Below are 19,170 nucleotides of genomic sequence, written 5' to 3' on the forward strand. Positions count from 1 at the left end.
AATGCAGTAGGAATTATGTTTTTTACAAACGGACTTATAAGGTCGTGTTTAAATCGCTGAAAGCAAAAGAATTAATGCTCACAGAATATGCACAATCGTTCATTTCCCTTTTGTTTCATGGTGATTGGACTATTTTTATTATCAGTTTCATGTATAGGTGCTTGTGTTGTTTTGACTGATAAATTCTGGTTTTTTTTTTTTTTTTGGTGTGTGTCGGTTGAAATCTAGGTGGGAAGCTTGTGTATCAGACCACCAAGAAGAGAGCTAATGGGCCTAAATGTCCTGTTACCGGAAAAAGAATCCAAGGGGTATGCATTATACTCTCCCCTGTATTTTCTAATAACCAATGACTCCTTAGTGTATCTTACATTTGACCGTATTGAAACTATATATTGATGGTTTATATCTGATATCTAATACCTTTTTTTTTTAATCCAGATGAAATAGGCCATAAGTGTTAGACAACATAGAAGGGGATTTTCTATTAGCCAATTTTTGCTTGCTTGTATGTGTCATGAACTTCAAACTGAGAATTGATGCATGAGGTAGTGCAAAATAAGCACAAAAATTTTGGTAACAGCTTTATATCCATCAAACAGATAAGCTGAAGTTGAAGTTGTTAGAATGCAAAAGAACTGTAACAAACTTAGGAGTCTTGTAGAAAAGGTAACCATGATCAGTATAATGATTGGCTGCCCAAACAAGGTATTGTTTTTTGGATTGTGGGTTTGGGGGGAGGCATTGTTGTTTCAATATAAAGTGATGCAATGCCGTGCTTTATAGGGCCTTCTATTCCAGCTATGAGTGGAAAGTGTTTTTAAGTTTGGTGCAATAACCTTTACTGGTCTTCCAACTACAATGCTAGATGGTATGCTCATGCCAATTTCTTTGCTGATGCTAATTTTGATCTATTTTTACAGATGTCAATTTTGGTGAGAGTTTGTGGTTCTCTTGTCCAATAGATTTGTAATAGTCAGGTCCAAACTGACCTAAATAACTTTCTGGACCTATTTTTTGCTTGATCCAAAATGTTTAATCCAAGTTATTTAGTAGTTTATAGCTTAGCTAATATATATTCAATTTAAATTGCATTTGCAAATGATGTGGGAAAGTGGGTTCCACAACTCTCCCCCACTAAATTTCGCAATGTTCCCATTGCAATTTTGCTGCGCTGAATTGGATTACAATTGCTGCGCTGAATTGGATTACAATTGGTAGTTTGGTACACCAGGAGTGGACCCTCGGGCAGCTCTACCTCGTTCCGTACGGGTAGCCATTTCCTGGCAAACTCACCAGCTGCGCACAATTTTCTGACTCAGGGCGGCTCTGATATCAATTGTAACAGTATGATCCAAACTGATCTAAATAACTTTTTGAACCTACTTTCCACTTGACTCAAAATGGTTAATCGAAGTTATTTAGTAGTTTATAGTTTAGTTAATATATATTCAATTTAAATTTCATTCCCAAATAATGGGGAATCCTTCCCTCAAGCTCAAAGTGGGTTCCACAAGGTTCGTGTTTTATGATCTATTTCTATAGCTTTCGTATGAACTGTTTCTAAATTTAGGTTAGGTCAATGGATTTTTATCAAACGCTGCTCTTACAAATTTTGGCCCTGTTAATTTTACTTATGGATCTGCTTTCTTTTAGGTAATTCATTTCTATAGTCGATAACAACTCAAAGTTTTTTCTGCATCTTTCTTCATGACACTATATTTTGAATGACTTCATTTAATAGTGTTACTTTCTTGAAATTGAGAATTGTAATTTGTAAGTTGTGAATTGTCTGCATTTCCGTCACTCATCCCACTTGTTAGTTCATTTATGTGCGTCGATAATTAATTTCTGTTTGTATATGCCCCTAGCTTGGTGTTAATTATCATTCATTTTGCTGTATTTGCAGATTCCTCACTTGAGCCCGCTGAATACAAGAGGTCTAGGTTATCTCGGAATAGGAGAACTGTGAACCGTGCATATGGTGGTGTATTGTCTGGAAGCGCAGTCAGGGAGAGGTTTGTTTCAATCCATAATTTTCAGCTTCATTTGTTTTCTTTCCAAAAGTGATTCGCATTCATTTGTGCTGGATGCTTTTTTACTTTGTTGTATAATTGCCTTCAATTTCATTGGAATTCTGCAGGATCATCCGTGCTTTTTTGGTGGAAGAGCAGAAAATTGTGAAGAAGGTTTTGAAGATTCAGAAGGCCAAAGAAAAGTTATCTTCAAGAAGTTGATGAGACAATGAAATTCTTAAAGTTTTGCAAGTGAAATTTTGACTTTTAAATACGATTTTTTATGGATGGCTGCTTTAAACACGAATGACCATTTGTCTTAGAATCTTCTTCAACAAATTGATTTATATGAAAATAGACTTGATGTTACGTGTAGGGATTATATGTTTATTCTTGTAATTTTGGCTGCAATGAAAAATATAGTTTTATCTCTATGTCAAAAGAATGAGTAAATTTGGGAGAGATTTTTGAGCAAGGGGTTGTAAGGCAATTCATGTTCTTATTGTGCAGGCAATTATAACACAAAATGCAATGGACAAGTAAAATTGATGTTTGCTCTCAGAAAATTCAACCAATTGTGGAAGCTACCAATCGCCTCGATTATTTTCACTCAAGTAGGGTGATTAGCCGATTATGCAGGAATATAGTTGCCTAGTCAAAAGCTAATTGTCACGGATTGTCACAGTTCAAAGGTGATGGGACCAAGGACTAATAAAATTGGAAGAAAAATTGGCTTTACGGTTGTTGGAGCCAATTCTGCATTTGGGTTTGTGTGACAGTCCAAATGAGGTTCAACGGGCTTGTGCCGCTGGTAAATTGGCTTTACGGGTTGTTGGAGCCAATTCTGCATTTGGACTTGTGTGACAGCCCGAATGAGGTTCAATGAGCTTGTGCCGCTGGTCGGAGGGTTAAAATGTCAATTGGGGCAGATTGGCCAGCAGACAGGTTGAACGAGCCTGTGGGTGCCAGAGGTGACTGGCACAGTTGGGGAAGACAGGCAAACTTGCGGGCTGGAAGGGGTAGCAAGCGAGGTTCACTAGGAAACTGGGTAAGCCGTGGAGCCCAGCAGGCCAGACGGACCGACGAAGTAATGGAGACAATCTGGCGAGTGGTAGGCCCAACGGGGTGCAATTGGGCCAGCCCAGCACGGGGGTGTTGTCAGATGGAAGGAGGTTCAATGGGGCTGGAACATTCGAGAAGGTTCCAGGGGCATCCAGAGATGTCCAGACGCAGATGAGGTTCACTGAGCACGCTGGCAGGCCGCGCGAGGCTAGTAGGCCGCGCGTGCAGAGGGAGCACGCTGGTTGGCCGCGCACGTAGGACGACGCTGGCAGGCCGCGCGGGCAAACGAGGTTCATGGGGTTGGAGGACGCGCGAGAATTCCAGAAGCTTCGAGGATTCTGCAGGAGCTAATGGAAGCTGTTAGGCGCGGGCGGGCCAAGGACGCGCAGGGCGCGTAGGCCCATGGCAAGCCAAAGCGAGGTTCATAGCTGCCAGAATTTGCCAGAAAATTCTGGAACGTCCCAGACAGTTTCCAAACTGCCCAAACAGACCCAGACACATGGCAAATCACCATCCACGTGATTAAGTCGGCTAAGCACCCTCATTTGCCTATAAATACCCCCATTGGCAGATTATTTAAGAGAATGGAAGCCTCCTACACCTAAAGAGCCATTAGGACACCTTGTACACACTTTGTAGTGCATTTGTGAGTTTTCTTGTATACTTGCCTTGTAAATTTTCCCAAGTGTAATATAAAAGCCATTTTCCCCAATTCTCTTCCCTTCTAGCTAGTTTAGCTTCCTTCATCCCATAAGCGCTGTTTAGCTCTTCACAACCCTTTTGTTTGCTTCCCGCTGTGTGTATTGTGAGGTTAGACTGACTTGGCTTGACGGACTGAGTTGAGTGCCGCACTGCTGGAGTGATTTTTGGGGTTGGGATCGCTCAGCACGTGACAAGTGGTATCAGAGCCATTAGAGCCTATTTTGTGAGGTTTTGGTTGGCTGGCAGCAGCGCACTGTGAGGTTCGTCACTGCTGCGACTGGAGTTCATCTGGACATCATTGCGGGGAAGTGAGGTTTAGTTGGGCGAAGAAACCACTGTTGCGAAGATATTGAAAGCAGCAGAGATTCTTTTGCCGAGATACCAGAAGGTTGGTGTCGCTGCTTCAGCGAGGTTCAGCTTGCCATTGTGGGGTTATTTCCAGCTGATTCTGGGCAAGAGTCTGCCAAGATCATTGGGGCACTAGTTTGGCAGGAAGTGAGGATATTTCTGCCAGTTGCTGAGCAATCTCAGCAAGGGTATTTTTGGTTGCAAAAGAACAGTCCAGCGAGGTTAACCTATCCAGAATTGTGAGGTTGATTCCTGGGCATTGGTGGCAGATTTTCAGGGGAGAAAAATCTGTGTGCTGGGAAAAGTAACTAGTGAGGTTCAAAACTGCCTACAGGGGTAGTGCAGAGAGGTTCTTTCTGCGTGAGGCCAAAGGAGTATAATTTTTACCTGCGACCAAGTCAAGAGGAGTACTTGGTTTTCCCCCACCCATTTTCGCAAGAAAGGAGGTTTTCATTGGAAGGAAGCAAATCTTGCCAACAATGTCAAGCCCAACAAAGGAAGTTGTGGCGGTTGGCTTGGGTGCTCCATAAGGGAAGGAGCATGGCGACCTAAGGAGGAAGTTGGAGCCAAAGAAACCTAGCCAAGTGAGAGCAGAGCTAGGAGATTTTGAGGTCGAGCTCGCAAGGGTGCAATTGCGACTTGTCGATGATGATCAACGGTTCGTGGAGATAGAGTCCCACCTTGAGGAACTTGAGTCTAGCATGGACGAGGTTCGTGAGGAGGTGCAAGGAGCACTAAATGAAGCCATCGACAAGGTGGTTAAGGAAGGTGAGTCTTCGAGATCCTCCCTCCTTAGTGAAATTGTCGCACTTAAGGAAGAGAATATGTTGTTGAGGGGTGAACTTGGGAAATTAGTAGAGGAGTTGAGTAGGATGAAGGGTGAGGTGGAGAGTTTGAAGAAAGATAGGAGTTGTGAGTCCACTCTACTAGGCAAGGAGGAAGTCCCTAAGGAGAGTAGACCTTTGCGATGGTGTTATTTTTGCGAAGGTCCTCATAGAAATGGTGAATGCTCAAGGAGGAGTGAGCTTGTTGCTAGGGTGCAAAGCAATGAGGAGACTCCGTTGGAGCCAAGGGTGGCATACTTAGGTTCTTTACAAGTGTGTGGAGCACTTAGACGGGTGGAAAATTTGGAGGAGCTAAATGAGGAAGCAGGTACCTCATCATCTTCATCTTCGTGTTTGAAGAAGGACCTAGGGGAATGTGGGGACCAAAAGGGTATGGAGTTGCTGAGGGAGCTACCACCAAGGGAAAGGTGGATGGTGCCATGGACGTGGGGTCCAAAGTAGCTGAAAGTCCAAGGGATGTGGTTTCGCCAAAGCAAGGGAGGCGTAGGCGACGACGCTCAAGGAGGAGCAAAAGTAGGTGCAAAGCCGAGGGGATGACAAAGTCACCTAGCCTCAAGGACGAGGGAATGCTACTAGTGAACTTGAGGAGAAGGTTGAAGGCAACGCTTCGTATGTAGGTGGACATACGAAGGGGTCCTCCACAACTTTGCACAAGGGTGATGCGAAGAGGTCCAAAGTTTGGTCATGTGGTGATGGGCAAGCGAAGAAGACGCGACGAGGGCGTCGCGGGTATGAGTGGAGGAGAATGTCACGGTCCAAAGGTGATGGGACCAAGGACCCCCAAAATTGGAAGGAAAATTGGCTTTACGGGTTATTGGAGCCAATTTTGCATTTGGGCCTGTGTAGCAGCCCAAATGAGGTTCAATGGGCTTGTGCTGCTGGTCGGAGGGTGAAAATGCCAACTGGGGCAGATTGGCCAGCAGACAGGTTGAATGGGCCCGTGGGTGCCAAATGTGACTGGCACAGTTGGGGAAAACAGGTAGACTTGAGGGCCAGGAGGGCTAGCAAGCGAGGTTCACTGGGAGACTGGGCTAAGCGTGGAGCCCAGCAGGCCAGCCGGGCTGGCGAAGGCAATGGAGGCAATTTGGCGATTGGCAGGCCCAACGGGGTGCAATTGAGCCAACCCAGCATGGGGAAGGTGCTGGAAGCTGGGGGCGTCACCAGATGGAAGGAGGTTCAATGGGGTTGGAACATTCGAGAAGGTTCCAGGGACATCCGGAGATGTCCAGGCGCAGATGAGATTCACTGGGCACGTTGGCAGGCAGCGCGTGCAGAGGGAGCGTGCTGGTTGGCCGCGTGCATGGATGACGCTGGCAGGCCGCGCTGGCAAACGAGGTTCACGTGGGCTGGAGGACGCGCGAGAATTCGAGAAGCTTCGAGGATTCTCCAGGCGTTGGTGGAAGCTGCTAGCCACAGGCAGAGGGCACGGGTGGGCTAAGGACGCGCGGGGCATGCAGGCCTGTGGGAAGCCAAAGCGAGGTTCATAGCTGCCAGAATTTGCCAGAAAATTCCAGAAAATTTCAGAACGTCCCAGACAGCTCCCAAACCGCCCAAACAGACCCATACATGTGGCAAATCACCATCCATGTGACTAAGTCGGCTAAGCACCCTCATTTGCCTATAAATACCCCTATTGGCAGATTATTTAAGAGAATGGAAGCCTCTTACATCTAAAGAGCCATTGGGACACCTTGTACACATTTTGTAGTGCATTTGTGAGTTTTCTTGTATACTTGCCTTGTAAATTTTTTCAAGTGTAATATAAAAGCCATTTTCCCCAATTCTCTTCCCTTCTAGCTAGTTTAGCTTGTTTAGCTTCCTTCATCCCATAAGAATTGGTTTAGCTCTTCACAACCTTTTTGTTTGCTTCCCGCTGTGCGTATTGTGAGGTTAGGCTGACTTGGCTCGACGGACTGAGTTGAGTGCCGCACTGCTGGAGTGATTTTTGGGGTTGGGATTGCTCAGCACATGACATAATACAATTGAATAAGCAGAAAGTTCAAGACGAGTTTTCCTAATAAAGTGCAGAAGTGCCACAAGCTTTTCGTGTGAGGGTAGTGCCCCTTTCACTATGGGCATCTGATTCAAGGTGGTGACCCACGAAAATATCAATGGGTTCCTTTTTGGGTCTAAAATTTTTGCACCACTCACTTCTTCTTGAGCTTTGAAGGGGCTGAATGTTGCACTCACTAGAATGTCGAGGAGTCCCAAGTTACCACCTTGAATAATTGGACCACTAGGAAACAACTTCATTTCCTCTTCAAATACGTTCATCTTCTCCCGTAGTTCCTTAGTGGCTCTCTCTTGTGCTTCTCCATCACTTGTGATTATACGTCCTATGCCTTCAATCAACTACAATCTCACAGAATTGACATTATCAGTTAGAAGCAAGAAAAAATAGTCTCGCTATCTGTTAGTTGATTAGCTTCATAGATTAATGAAGATAGGAAATTCTTATTTGACGATGTTAGGAAAATAAACTTTGACCTGTTGTTGGATGAAAGCAGCCCAGAAACGAACTTGAGCTCTGTGATAAGGATCATCAGACAAGAGCTGAGGAGCTCCCTTCCATGTTTCATCAATGTATTCAAGTATGACAGATGATTTAGCTATTGGTTTTCATAGTGTACGAGTACAGGGACTTTCTTGTGAATTGAGTTGTATTGGAAGAGCAATTGGCTCTTGTTGTTCAAGTCTTCTTCTATGTATTCATAAGGTATGCCTTTAGCTCTGAGGGCTAATTCCACCCTCTTAACATAAGGGCTAGCCCACATTCCATGTAGCTTCACCTTATTTTCCTCTTCCATATTCTCTTTCAATTTGTCCAGGGCATGCCACCCAAATCTTTAAATTTGCTGCATAATTGTTTGAGTTGCTGGTCAAAAGTTGTTTCTCTGACTCTTGATTATGGATCATTTCCTTGGCCAAGAAGTCATAATTAAATAAGCAATGAATATGTAAATTATTGTCCGGGAAAAGCATTATCTATTTTGGAGAAGACAAATTGGCAGGACATATAAGAAACCGAAAAAAATTGAAAGCCAAGCCGATGGTTGATTAGGATTTAATATAATATCTGAAAGTTGACTCTAATTATTGTCAATAAATATTAGCATAATAATTTCAAAGTCCTCTTTAATATTGTAACTCTTATTGTTTTTTTTTTGAAATAACAAGAAAACTTCATTTAATTCAAAGAGAACAAAGAAACAATGTGAGGAGGAGGGATATCAATCCAAACTCCTTGACCTGACTCAGAATGAGCCGATGTTGCTAGAACATGAGCGACATCATTCGCAGATCTATTAACAAAAACACACTTTGCTTCATCATAACTAGATAGAAGCAGTTTATAATCTTGAACCAAAAGGCCAAAAGACGATAAATCATCTAACAAAACACAATTAACTGACATCACAAGTACCTGAATATCCAATTCAAAAAGAACTCGATCCCATCCACACTCTTTAATCCAGCTTAATGCTTCCCGGAATGCTATAGCTTCAGCACACTTTGCATCCATCTGGCTATAAAAAGAGCCTGCTCTAGCAGCCACAAAACTCCCATCATCCTTCCGGATTACACAACCGAAACCTATCGAACCTCGTTGCAAGCTTAAAGAGGCGTCAATGTTCGCCTTGATCCAACCGTGCGGCGGAGGAGACCAGATCGGGCGAGCCGGGTCGATAATGGTGCTTACTGAGAATACGACCCGGGCTGCTTTCCATTGCTGCAAAAAATTCAGAGCCATGAAGAACACACCACTCGCAGTCTGACCCTGGCCCTTCCATACAACATTGTTCCTATTTTGCCACAAAGCCCATAAGATCATTAGCATAAGGGAGGCATTTTCCACAGAAGCAGAAGAGAAGGCTAAAGAAAACCACTCATTTAAAGAAGATGCAGAAGGCGCAGGCCAACCCAACGGCGAGCTTAACCAGCAGCTGCGGGCAAAAGGGCACTGAATCAGAATATGCAAGACATTCTCAGGGGCTACATGACACAGCGGGCATGAAGGATCAACTGGGACTCTCTTGGACTGAAGTGACGAGAGGCAAGGGACAACATTAACTAGAGCCCGCCAGCAGAAATTGAGCACTTTTGGGGGAACTTTAGCTTTCCAGAACCGTTTCCATATCTCGCTCCCTTCCCTATGTCGAAAACCATCAACCAGGAACTTATATGCACTTTGAGTGTTAAATTTCACTAGTGTTGAATCACATTTTGTCATTTGTTAAGTCAGAATTATTTTCTTAATTAATGATTGCTTAATTTTTTAAATATTTTATCACGTCGTATAATTAATTAATTGAGAGTCTAATAAATATAGAAACTTATAAAATTTAAAATATTAAAAATAAAAATAATGAAAAAAATAGCTGAAAAGTTTCCTCTTCATTCAATATTTCACCATGTCTCCATCCCTCCAAGCAAGCAAATGCATGCTCAAGCATTGCAGAAAGAGTAAAGTTACTGAAAAATATATTTAGAAGTTTAATTGGCTCGGTATCTCAGTTATCATTTGGGATCTATTGGTAATAAAAAATAAAATAAAATAAATTAGTACTTATTTGAATGGAAATCAGAGCGTGATTAATTAATAATTAGGAATCCATTTAGTTTATATATAAACTCTAAAATAGCAGTAAGCGATTGGTCAACGATTATTGGTTATTAAATATAAAATTCAAATGTCAAGAATGGGATTCGAACCCATGCCCTTTCGGACCAGTACCTGAAACTGGCGCCTTAGACCAACTCGGCCATCTTGACAATTGCTCACTTCGATTCTGCCAAAATTTATATAGAGGGAACGAAGGTCGACTACCCGCGCTTTCGGAAGACCGCTCCTCAAAGTTCTTCCTTCGCCTGGGCAGTTTCTTTCGAGTAGGAATTCGACTAAATGAATTCTCTCATCAATCAGAACCTCCAAACCAAGATAGTTCCAATCTCCTTTACCAAATTCATATCTTCAGTATCCATAATCCGTACCTTGTCATTTCATGCCAACAAATATGAACAGCAACATCCTGTTCCTTTTCTTGACCCGTTTCAATTGCTCAGTAACTACACCAAATCCACCCATCATGCTTTCAAAGACACTAAAATTATTCATTCCCATTTGCTTAAAACAGCTGTGTTGCACTCTGATATTGTTATTGCTAACTGCTTACTTAATAGGTACTGTAATTCTGGTGCCATGCTTTATGCCGTCAAATTATTTGATACAATTCCTCTACTAAATGTTATTTCTTGGAATATCATGATTTCTGGTTACATTCATAATATGTTGTTTGAGGATTCGTGGAGATTCTTTTGTAGTATGCATTTTTCTGGTTTTCAGCCGAATGATTTCACCTACGGGAGTGCTGTTTCTGCTTGTGCTGCTTTGCAATCTCCTTTATTAGGTGAGCTGGTGTATTCACTTGCAATAAAGAATGGGTTTTATGCAAATGGTTATGTTCGGGCGAGAATGATAGACTTATTCGCAAAAACTAGTAAGTTAGATGATGCTCTGAAGGTGTTTTGTGATGTGTCATGCGAGAATGTGGTTTGTTGGAATTCTATCATCTGTGGGGCTGTTAGGAATGGGGAATATTGGGTTGCTTTGGATCTTTTCAGCCAAATGTGTTGCAAATCTCTGATGCCTAATAGTTTTACATTCTCAAGCATTTTAACTGCTTGTGCTACTCTCGAAGAAATTGAAATTGGAAAAGGAGTTCAAGGGTGGGTGATTAAATGTGGAAAAAAAGATGTCTTTGTAGGGACTGCCATAGTTGATATGTATGCCAAATGTGGGGATATTGGTGAAGCAGTTAAGGAATTCTCTCGGATGCCAGTTCACAATGTAGTTTCATGGACTGCCATTATATCTGGTTTTGTTAAAAGGGATGATTCTATATCTGCCCTCAGATTTTTCAAAGAAATGAGGATGATAAAGGAGGAAATAAACAACTTTACTGTTACTAGTGTACTTAATGCTTGTGCCAAACCTGATATGATTAAAGAGGCAATCCAAATTCATACCTGGATTTTGAAAACTGGATTCTATTTGGATCCAGTGGTGCAGGCTGCTTTAGTTAATGTGTATGCAAAATTACATGCTATTGATTTGTCAGAGTTGGTATTTAGAGAAATGGAAGACGTAAAGAACCCAGGTATATGGTCCATTATGATCTCTTCTTTGGCTCAGAATAAGAGCTCCCAAAGGGCAATTGAATTGTTGCAAATAATGCTCCAGGAGAGTCTGAGACCGGATAGCTTTTGTTTTTCTAGTGTCTTAAGTGTCATAGACTGCTTGAATTTAGGGAGGCAAATCCACGGCTACATTCTTAAAACCGGATTTGTCTTTGATCTTTCCGTTGGTAGTTCTCTTTTCACGATGTACTCTAAGTGTGGTAGTATAGAGGATTCTTACAAAGTCTTTGAGCATATTCCAGTCAGAGACAATATTTCATGGACATCTATGATCAGTGGTTTCACAGAGCATGGCTGCACAAATCAAGCTTTTGAGCTTTTTAGAAATATGCTGGCTGAAGGAACTAGACCTGATCAGATGATTTTTATTGCAATTCTGGCTGCATGTTCTGGTCTTCGTTCCTTAAAGAAAGGTAAGGAAATTCATGGGTATGTTTTCCGTGCTGGGATGGGCAGAGAAGCACTAGTTGGTGGTGCACTTGTCACTATGTATTCAAAATGTGCTGCTCTGAAGCTGGCAAGGAAAGTGTTTGACATGCTTCCTGAAAAAGATCAGGTTTCATGCTCATCCTTGGTTTCAGGATATGCACAAAATGGGCTACCTGAAGAGGCAGTATTTCTGTTTCATGAAATGTTAATGTCTAATTTCGCAACAGACTCATTCACTGTTTCATCTGTTCTTGGGGCTATTGCACTTTTAAACAGATTGGACATTGGGACTCAACTGCATGCCCATATCATAAAAATGGGCTTAGATTCAAATGTTTCAATCGGAAGTTCACTTGTTACAATGTATTCTAAATGTGGAAACATTGAGGATTGCGGTAAAGCATTTGATCAGGTTGATGAACCTGATTTAGTATGCTGGTCAGCAATGATTGCTAGCTATGCTCAGCATGGAAAAGGTGTAGAGGCTTTAAAAATGTACGAGCAAATGAGAAAACAAGGAATTAGACCTGATTCAGTGGCTTTTGTTGGGGTTTTGTCTGCCTGCAGCCATGCCAATTTGGTTGAGGAAGGCTACTTCCATTTTAATTCAATGACCAAAGACTTTGGCATTAAGCCCAATAACCGTCATTATGCTTGTATGGTTGATCTCCTGGGTCGTTCAGGGAAATTGAAAGAGGCTGAAAAGTTAATTAAAAGTATGCCTACTGAACCTGATGCTTTATTGTGGGCAACGCTACTCGCTGCTTGCAAACTACATGGAGAGGTTGAGCTTGGGAAGATAGCAGCCAAAATGGTGATGGAATTAAACCCGAGTGATGATGGAGCCTATGTCCTGTTGTCAAATATCTATGCGAATGTAGGCCAGTGGGAGGAAGTCCAGCAGATCAGAAGCCGGATGAAAGGAGCTGGGGTTAGGAAGGAAGCTGCTTGGAGTTTCACGTGATATCTAATTCTGCCCCCTTGTGTAAGCCTTGATAGGTAACTGGGTCTCTAGTCCATCAAAGTTCCCGGGCAAGTTGACCTCTGTGTTTTAGGTGATATTTTTTTCTCACGAGATACATTCGGAAAAATCCAAGAGAAGATGACTCATGTATACCAAGCGTATCCTCCTTGCTTTGTCTCTATCGATGCACCGGACACGGGAGTTGCATGGCTTCTTGAATAGCAGCTTTTTTGTTGAAAGGCGTGTGTGGGAAACAGCTCACCGGCTTGAAGCGGAGAATAGGGTCGGACTTGGATGTTACGGTGGGAAAGGCAACAGTGGAGGAGAAGCAGAAGAGATGCCCCGCTTCAAAGGTCTGTGTCAAAGCTTGTGGTTTTGGTTTCACTTTGGGTATCAGAACAAGACCAAAATCGACAACACATAGCACCACAACTCTCAAAACTGCAAGAAAGGAAGTTCGGAGTTCGGACCAGCTTCCTATCTGAAAGTGTTTCTCCGTGGAAGATTTGCAAGGACGAGGAGTGGGTTGAATCTTCATGACCAGTAACAATGGATTTAACGAACTGCATTTATGCCCCCTCCTTTTGGATTTGTTTAATTTTAGTTTTGACAGAGCCTTGATCCTGCATCATATGAGAAAGCTTTTCTGGCACTAATCATGTGTTGTAGGTCATTACAGTGAGACAAACCTTGTAGAGTTGTTCCATTTTTCTAAAAAGAACCACCATTTACAACTAAATTGTAACTCCATATATCTGGGCTGCTACATTTCCGTCATAACACATCAATACCTTTAATCAGTGTGTTATACAGAACTATGTTAGTCTTTAATCCTTTCCCCAATGCCTCGTAGAGAAGAGCCGGGGCAGGGTGTATGTCACTGTCCTGGCATAACCCATTAATTAGGGAGCAAGACGTGATCGGTGATGCACAAATTCTTTGAAAACTGCATCTTCAAGGATCTTTTCAGCTTTTTTATCTCATCGGAGAATTGTTATGTCTATTTTATCTTTAATATAGAAAATTTATTTAATTTAATTGTTTTTAATATTTAATAAAAGAATTAGTTTCTTTTCTCTTTAAATTTAAACAGAAAAAAGGTAAACAAATAAAAAATTGAGGGGTTCCTCTTCTTCATTGTTTATATATAACTTTGTTAAGAACCAGTTTCTCAAAATATATAATTTAGGAAGAATTTTGTTGGAATAAATTTCTTATGTCAGGCTCATCTTGCAATATCCATTGATGATAATATTCTAAGTGAAACCATCAGGTTCCAACCCCTAATTCAACAGTTTATGCAGATAGTTTTCAGCTTCTACAACCCTGGAGTTCTTGCACAATCCACAAATTAACATGTGACAATATCAGGACTTAGGCTTCTCCAATCACAGTACATCACAACTTATAGCCCCACCAAAATCCTCCCAGTAGCCAAACAGGTAGGGGTTTCAACGAAGAAAACCACGCTGAGTTGCTCATTGTAATTTCTTCAAACTCGGACAAATTTGAAATTGACTTATTTCGAAATTCAGCTGAAGATTCGTTAAGCAAATAAATTAAGATAAATAGATTTTTATCGAGTTAAATTTTAAATAATTTAAAAATAATTAAATTTATTTATAATATTAATAAATTTTAATTTAAAAATAATAAATTTTAACTAAATAATTTTATTTAAATAAAAATATTTATAAATATCTCGTGAATCTATAAATAAATTAATTTTCACAAATTAGTCTAAATATCTGATTTTATCTTATTAAAAAAAAATTCAGATAAACTGAATTTTTATCTAGTGGAATCAGATGGGTTTATTTACAACCCGACGAACAGAAAACAAAAAAACAATCATTAAAACCATTACAATAATTTTAAAGTGATTAGAAAAGATAATTATCGGAAGTGAATTACCATGGTGCCTGCAGCATTCGCGCTCTGAGCCAGAGTTGCGTGGACGATGACGTTTCCGTTACCGTTAGGGTTTTGGACGGAGATTTAATGGTTTATTTATGAAGTATAACGGAGGAAGAGGCAACGGTGTTTTCTGTGCAGCGAGTTTTAATCCCAGTGTGGTCCAGTAACAGCTCAGATCGTGCCATGTCACACATAAATGGGACCCCCGCCCTAGTCTTCAAAGGCCTACGATAACGTCCTCATACATATCCAAACTCGTTTCGTTTGGCTTTTTGAGGTGAGAGTAGAGAATGGGGTCACCAGGACAGTGGCTGGAAAATGCGCTGGTAGATTTGTGCAAGAGAATAGAGACGGGTTTGGATTTGGATAGGGAGATAATCTCAGGCTTAGTCTCTTATTGCGAGCTCGCTCAGCCCCGTGATGCCAAAGAGTATCTCGATGTAATCTCTCTCTCTCTCTCTCTCTCTCTCTCCCTCTCTCCCTCTCTCCCTCCGATTCTATTTAGGGTATCGACAATCGTCAATGGGATTTTGTTTTCCTATTTAAGTTTTATATTCATCTTACAATATGTTGGAATAGTGAGATTGATATTGCGTCACCACTTGGGAAGCAATCAATATTTGACTATCGTTATTGCGATAACCCAGTTCTTTTTTTTTTTTTACTGGTACTGGTATTGGTACGGAAATGTTTAGTGACCGAATTATGGTTTGTGGGACAATTAACTGATGAGAGTTATTATTTGAAGAAACAGCTTTTGTGTGCTATGGTTTCATATGATATGTAACCTATGAATGAAAGAGACCATCAAGATAACCTTTCTGAGCCTCTAAGAGTTATTGCTGCTCGAATCTTGATATGTAGCTAATCATTGCTTCTTGAGGGTTGACCTTATTAGTCTTGGTAATATTAAAGTTTTCTTGTCCGGTACTATTCTTCCATCAGGTGATATCAAGATGCCACACGGTTATGCTAGTGGTAATTTCGAATTTTGGGAAGTTGATGCTACTTTTCATTAGATACAACCACATATGATCTCCACATATATGGCTTTTGCACACATTTAAACTGTCTCATTTTAACTCATCATAGAACTTTTATAAGTTTTCCTGTCAAACAAAAAATGATTTTCTGAACTTCTATTCATGATGTAGTGATTCGTTTGTTTAGTAGTTGCTACTGGATTTTTGTATAGATTTGCTTTCTTATTTAGCCAATTTGTTATAATTTACGTCCATGAATATCTTGGCTTGGCTTTTGTTTTCCCTCAACCTTATCTCATCTTAGTTTTCTGGTAAAACATATTTGACAATGCTACAAATACTTGGTGACCTACAATGATTTATTTGAAGCTACATCTATTTGTAAAATATATGTGAACAATAAATTGTGTTTTTTCAAATCTCCAGCATTATACCCCTAATATGCAGAAAGGGGTGCCAGTGGCACTGGTAAGGTACTTATCCTTATTGATGAAACAATTTCTCTTTTTCTGACCATCATAATTTCATAAATCATCATTATTTGAGTTGCTAGGGTGTTATAGATCAGAAATGAATTGCCATTGAATGTGTTACTTCATTGTGAATGCTTTAGCACATGAAAGGGGAAGTTCCAAGGAAGAAATGGTTTTACTTTATATAAATCATGCATTGATGATTTTTTATTCATGATATGTAGCTATCAAAGTTACTCAGCAATGTCCTTGTTTTAGCCATGCTAGCAGCATGTTTTGTTGCGACAACAGTTGGAAGTTGTATGAATATTGTTTTATCTTGTATGCAGAATATCATTGGGCAGGAAGCAGGGAAAAGCGTGATTGAGGAATATTTACGTCGTAGGGGTCACTCAGATGTTGGCAGTGGCGCACCAGCTGTTCAAACTTCAAAATTTCATGCGTATGTCAAACCATCAACAAACAATGGTTCAGAAAGTGGAACCAAGAAACCAGTTAGATCAGCTAAAGGTGTTGCTAACTCTGCTTATCAGAATGAACCTAGGAAAGTTACAGTTCCCAGTTATCAGGCGGAACCAAAGAAGAATGCTTATCAAGAAAATAAGGTTTCAACTGAGGTGAGCGAGTCAAGCCAAAAGGGGATCCAAGGTAATTCTAGGAAGAAGAAAGCTGGGAAAGTCATCTCACTTGCAGAGGCTGCTAAGGGATCAATTGTGTTCCAACAGGGGAAACCTTGTCAATGCCAAGCCCGCCAGCACGGACTGGTGAGCAATTGCTTATCTTGTGGCAAGATAGTATGTGAACAAGAAGGAGAGGGGCCTTGCAGTTTCTGTGGTTCCCTTGTTCTAAAAGAAGGGAGCACCTATGCTGGTCTTGAAGGAAATTTGGCTCCCCTTTCAGATGCTGAAGCAGCAGCTGAAGCTTATGCTAAAAGGCTTGTTGATTATGACCGAAACTCTGCAGCACGTACAACTGTTATTGATGACCAAAGTGATTACTATGAGATTGAAGGCAACAGTTGGCTGTCAAAGGAGGTAAAAATAACAAAGTTAAGTATCATTCTTGTATGCACTTGGGTTCACATCTTTTTTCCCCTTCCAGGAAAAGGAGCTTTTAAGGAAGAAACAGCAGGCTATAGAAGAAGCTGAAAGAGAGAAGCGAAGTAAAGTGGTTGTGACTTTTGATTTAGTGGGGCGCAAGGTATTAATTATTAAAGTATCTTTGTTCTGTCATTCCAAATCATTATTGTCAGAGCATGAATTTTTTTGTTAAATGCATACTTGTACACCCATACTTTAATACTTTTATCTATTAAACATCTTAACTTTAATCGTGACCTAATAAGCACTTAAACTTTAAAAAAATATTACTTTTAAACACAATTTTGCCAAATCTATAGTTTTAAAGTTGTGTTTAAAAGTAATTTTTCAAATCTATGGTTTTAAAGTTGTGTTTAAAAGTATATTTTTTTTAAACCGTAAGTGTTTAAAATAATCGTTTTTAAAAATTTAGATGTTTTAAAGTAATGTTTTTTAAAGTTTAGTTGTTTATTAGATCACGATTAAAGTTGAGGTGTCTAATAGACAAAAATGTTAAACTGTAGGTTTTGCTATCCTTTTTACTGCATTTTGACCTGTCCTTTATTGTCTACAACATGTTCTCAAGTAGTTTTCCTGCATAAGCTTCTGCAATTTTTTGTCTTCTAGTCATATGGATCTATATATCCTGAACCAGATGAGTTGTGCCAATTTTATAGGTTCCTTCAATGTGTAATGCCTTAACTCTGAAAGAGGCTTTCACATTGACTTTCTTTTCTGCATTTGTTTTGCAGGAAATTGTACTTTTGCCCTCTTTTCTCTCATTTTCCTTATATTAATTTGCACAATATATTGTTTTGCAGGTGTTGGTAAATCAAGATGAAGTTTCAGAACTAGAGTCAGAGAACAGAATATTACGGCCACAGGATGAAAGAGAAAGAGAAATGAATCGAATAAAACCAAATCCAACTCTTGCTATACAACCAATCTTCATGGATCCCGGCCCTAGTACAAAGCCAGTGAAGGGTAAGCAGCGAGACAAGGTCCTTCCAAATGGTTTATGCTTGGAAGTCACTGGAAGGGTGCAGCATGATAGCAATCAGTTGAAATATTTTATGATAGACACTTGACCACTAGTTATAAACACTGCAGAAAATGGGCTGTATTCTTCAGGTCCATTAGTGAATATCGATATGCTTATGGAAAGTGAAAAAGAAAGTTCTCTGGACGGCCATTGAGGTCAAGTATTTGTTTTTTTTTTAAAGCAAAATTGAGTTAAATGTTCAGGTGTTGTTTCTCTGTACAAATATCATTTGTTTGCCGAGGGTTTTGCAACTTTATTTTCTCAACTTGTTATTCGCCTGGATGAGGGAGTAGGGGGGAACTGCAAAATGAAAGTTGTATTTGCCATAGTTGAAAAAGCAGTTACGCTAACGCCTGTTTCATATGCTAATAAAATAATAAGATTTCAATTTCTTTTCTTTTAAAATATTGGGATTTTAAGCAGTCTGTTCTGACAACTTAGTATCAATGTGATTGCTAGCAATGTTGATTGGTTTTAATTGGCAGAGACCCTTTTGGGTTTAGAATCATAAGATTCAAAATTGCCAAGCACCGGTTTTCTTAGATGATTGATTGTTAAATTAGGGTTAAATTAGGGTTAGGTCTAACTCTGCTAACTCATCTCAAAATTTAATTCATGTAAATCCTTTGCGACACATTTCTCTATTCTAAATTAAAGTGTGTTTTAATTCAATATTAGTGTAAATCCTTTGGGACACATTTCTCTATTCAAACTAAAGTGGGATTCAAAAACTAAAGTGGAATTCAAAATATTTTTCATGCTCAAAACTACACTAGAGTATCACATTTACGAGAGACCCAATATCGACATCACATGTTTATAAAAGGCTCAACATGTGATTTCATGCTAAATTTAGTCTGGACCTAACCCACCTAAAAAATTAACTCAATAGAAGAGTGCCCAACACTTATATGGCACATTACCTAAAATTCAATACCCTTCTCACGCTTAACATCAATGGAAGGTTTTGATATATGTTAAATTTGGATTAGGTTTAACTCACGAAATATTCTATCCCATCCTAACCGACATAGGATTCAATACACCCTCATGCCTAGTATAGTACTAAACTGGAGCATGACATATTTCAACCAACATAGGATTCAATACACTCTC

The 19,170-nt window shown here is 40.2% G+C and overlaps 5 protein-coding genes and 1 non-coding gene across 7 annotated transcripts; 3 read left to right on the forward strand and 3 right to left on the reverse strand.

The window, feature by feature from the left end:
• The first annotated feature begins 217 nt into the window (after nucleotides 1-217).
• On the forward strand, nucleotides 218-2,487 carry LOC122723823 (60S ribosomal protein L34-like). The gene is made up of 3 exons (XM_043957549.1): nucleotides 218-308; nucleotides 1,907-2,015; nucleotides 2,141-2,487. Exons 1-3 carry the CDS (start codon nucleotides 278-280, stop codon nucleotides 2,232-2,234), a joined length of 234 nt encoding a protein of 77 aa, XP_043813484.1. The 5' UTR covers nucleotides 218-277; the 3' UTR covers nucleotides 2,235-2,487.
• A 4,372-nt stretch (nucleotides 2,488-6,859) lies between these two features.
• On the reverse strand, nucleotides 6,860-7,839 carry LOC122723879 (glutathione S-transferase U10-like). Its single transcript, XM_043957783.1, is given in 3 exon segments — nucleotides 6,860-7,321; nucleotides 7,457-7,590; nucleotides 7,593-7,839. Coding segments are annotated over 3 exon segments (780 nt in total). The 5' UTR covers nucleotides 7,777-7,839.
• A 420-nt stretch (nucleotides 7,840-8,259) lies between these two features.
• On the reverse strand, nucleotides 8,260-9,200 carry LOC110617918. The gene is made up of 2 exons (XM_043957784.1): nucleotides 8,394-9,200; nucleotides 8,260-8,271 (listed from the first exon to the last, which is right to left on the reverse strand). The coding sequence occupies exons 1-2, from the start codon at nucleotides 9,198-9,200 to the stop codon at nucleotides 8,260-8,262; spliced, it is 819 nt and encodes a 272-aa protein (XP_043813719.1).
• A 461-nt stretch (nucleotides 9,201-9,661) lies between these two features.
• Nucleotides 9,662-9,742, reverse strand: TRNAL-CAG. Its single transcript has one exon. It is a non-coding gene; the product is annotated as a tRNA-Leu (tRNA).
• Nucleotides 9,743-9,804: 62 nt separating this feature from the next.
• On the forward strand, nucleotides 9,805-13,561 carry LOC110618284 (pentatricopeptide repeat-containing protein At1g74600, chloroplastic). Its single transcript, XM_021761434.2, has one exon. It carries the CDS (start codon nucleotides 9,873-9,875, stop codon nucleotides 12,558-12,560), a length of 2,688 nt encoding a protein of 895 aa, XP_021617126.1. The 5' UTR covers nucleotides 9,805-9,872; the 3' UTR covers nucleotides 12,561-13,561.
• A 1,145-nt stretch (nucleotides 13,562-14,706) lies between these two features.
• Nucleotides 14,707-18,459, forward strand: LOC110617716 (activating signal cointegrator 1). Of its 2 annotated transcripts, none has more exons than XM_021760685.2 (4): nucleotides 14,707-14,917; nucleotides 16,263-16,967; nucleotides 17,035-17,133; nucleotides 17,834-18,459. In XM_021760685.2, exons 1-4 carry the CDS (start codon nucleotides 14,768-14,770, stop codon nucleotides 18,098-18,100), a joined length of 1,221 nt encoding a protein of 406 aa, XP_021616377.1. In that variant the 5' UTR covers nucleotides 14,707-14,767; the 3' UTR covers nucleotides 18,101-18,459. The 2 variants fall into 2 exon arrangements, with proteins under 2 accessions (XP_021616377.1, XP_021616378.1); XM_021760686.2 differs by lacking the exon at nucleotides 14,707-14,917 and adding an exon at nucleotides 14,937-15,455.
• Nucleotides 18,460-19,170: the final 711 nt, after the last annotated feature.

This window comes from Manihot esculenta, chromosome 6 (genome assembly GCF_001659605.2).
Source record: "Manihot esculenta cultivar AM560-2 chromosome 6, M.esculenta_v8, whole genome shotgun sequence".
NCBI lineage: Eukaryota > Viridiplantae > Streptophyta > Magnoliopsida > Malpighiales > Euphorbiaceae > Manihot > Manihot esculenta.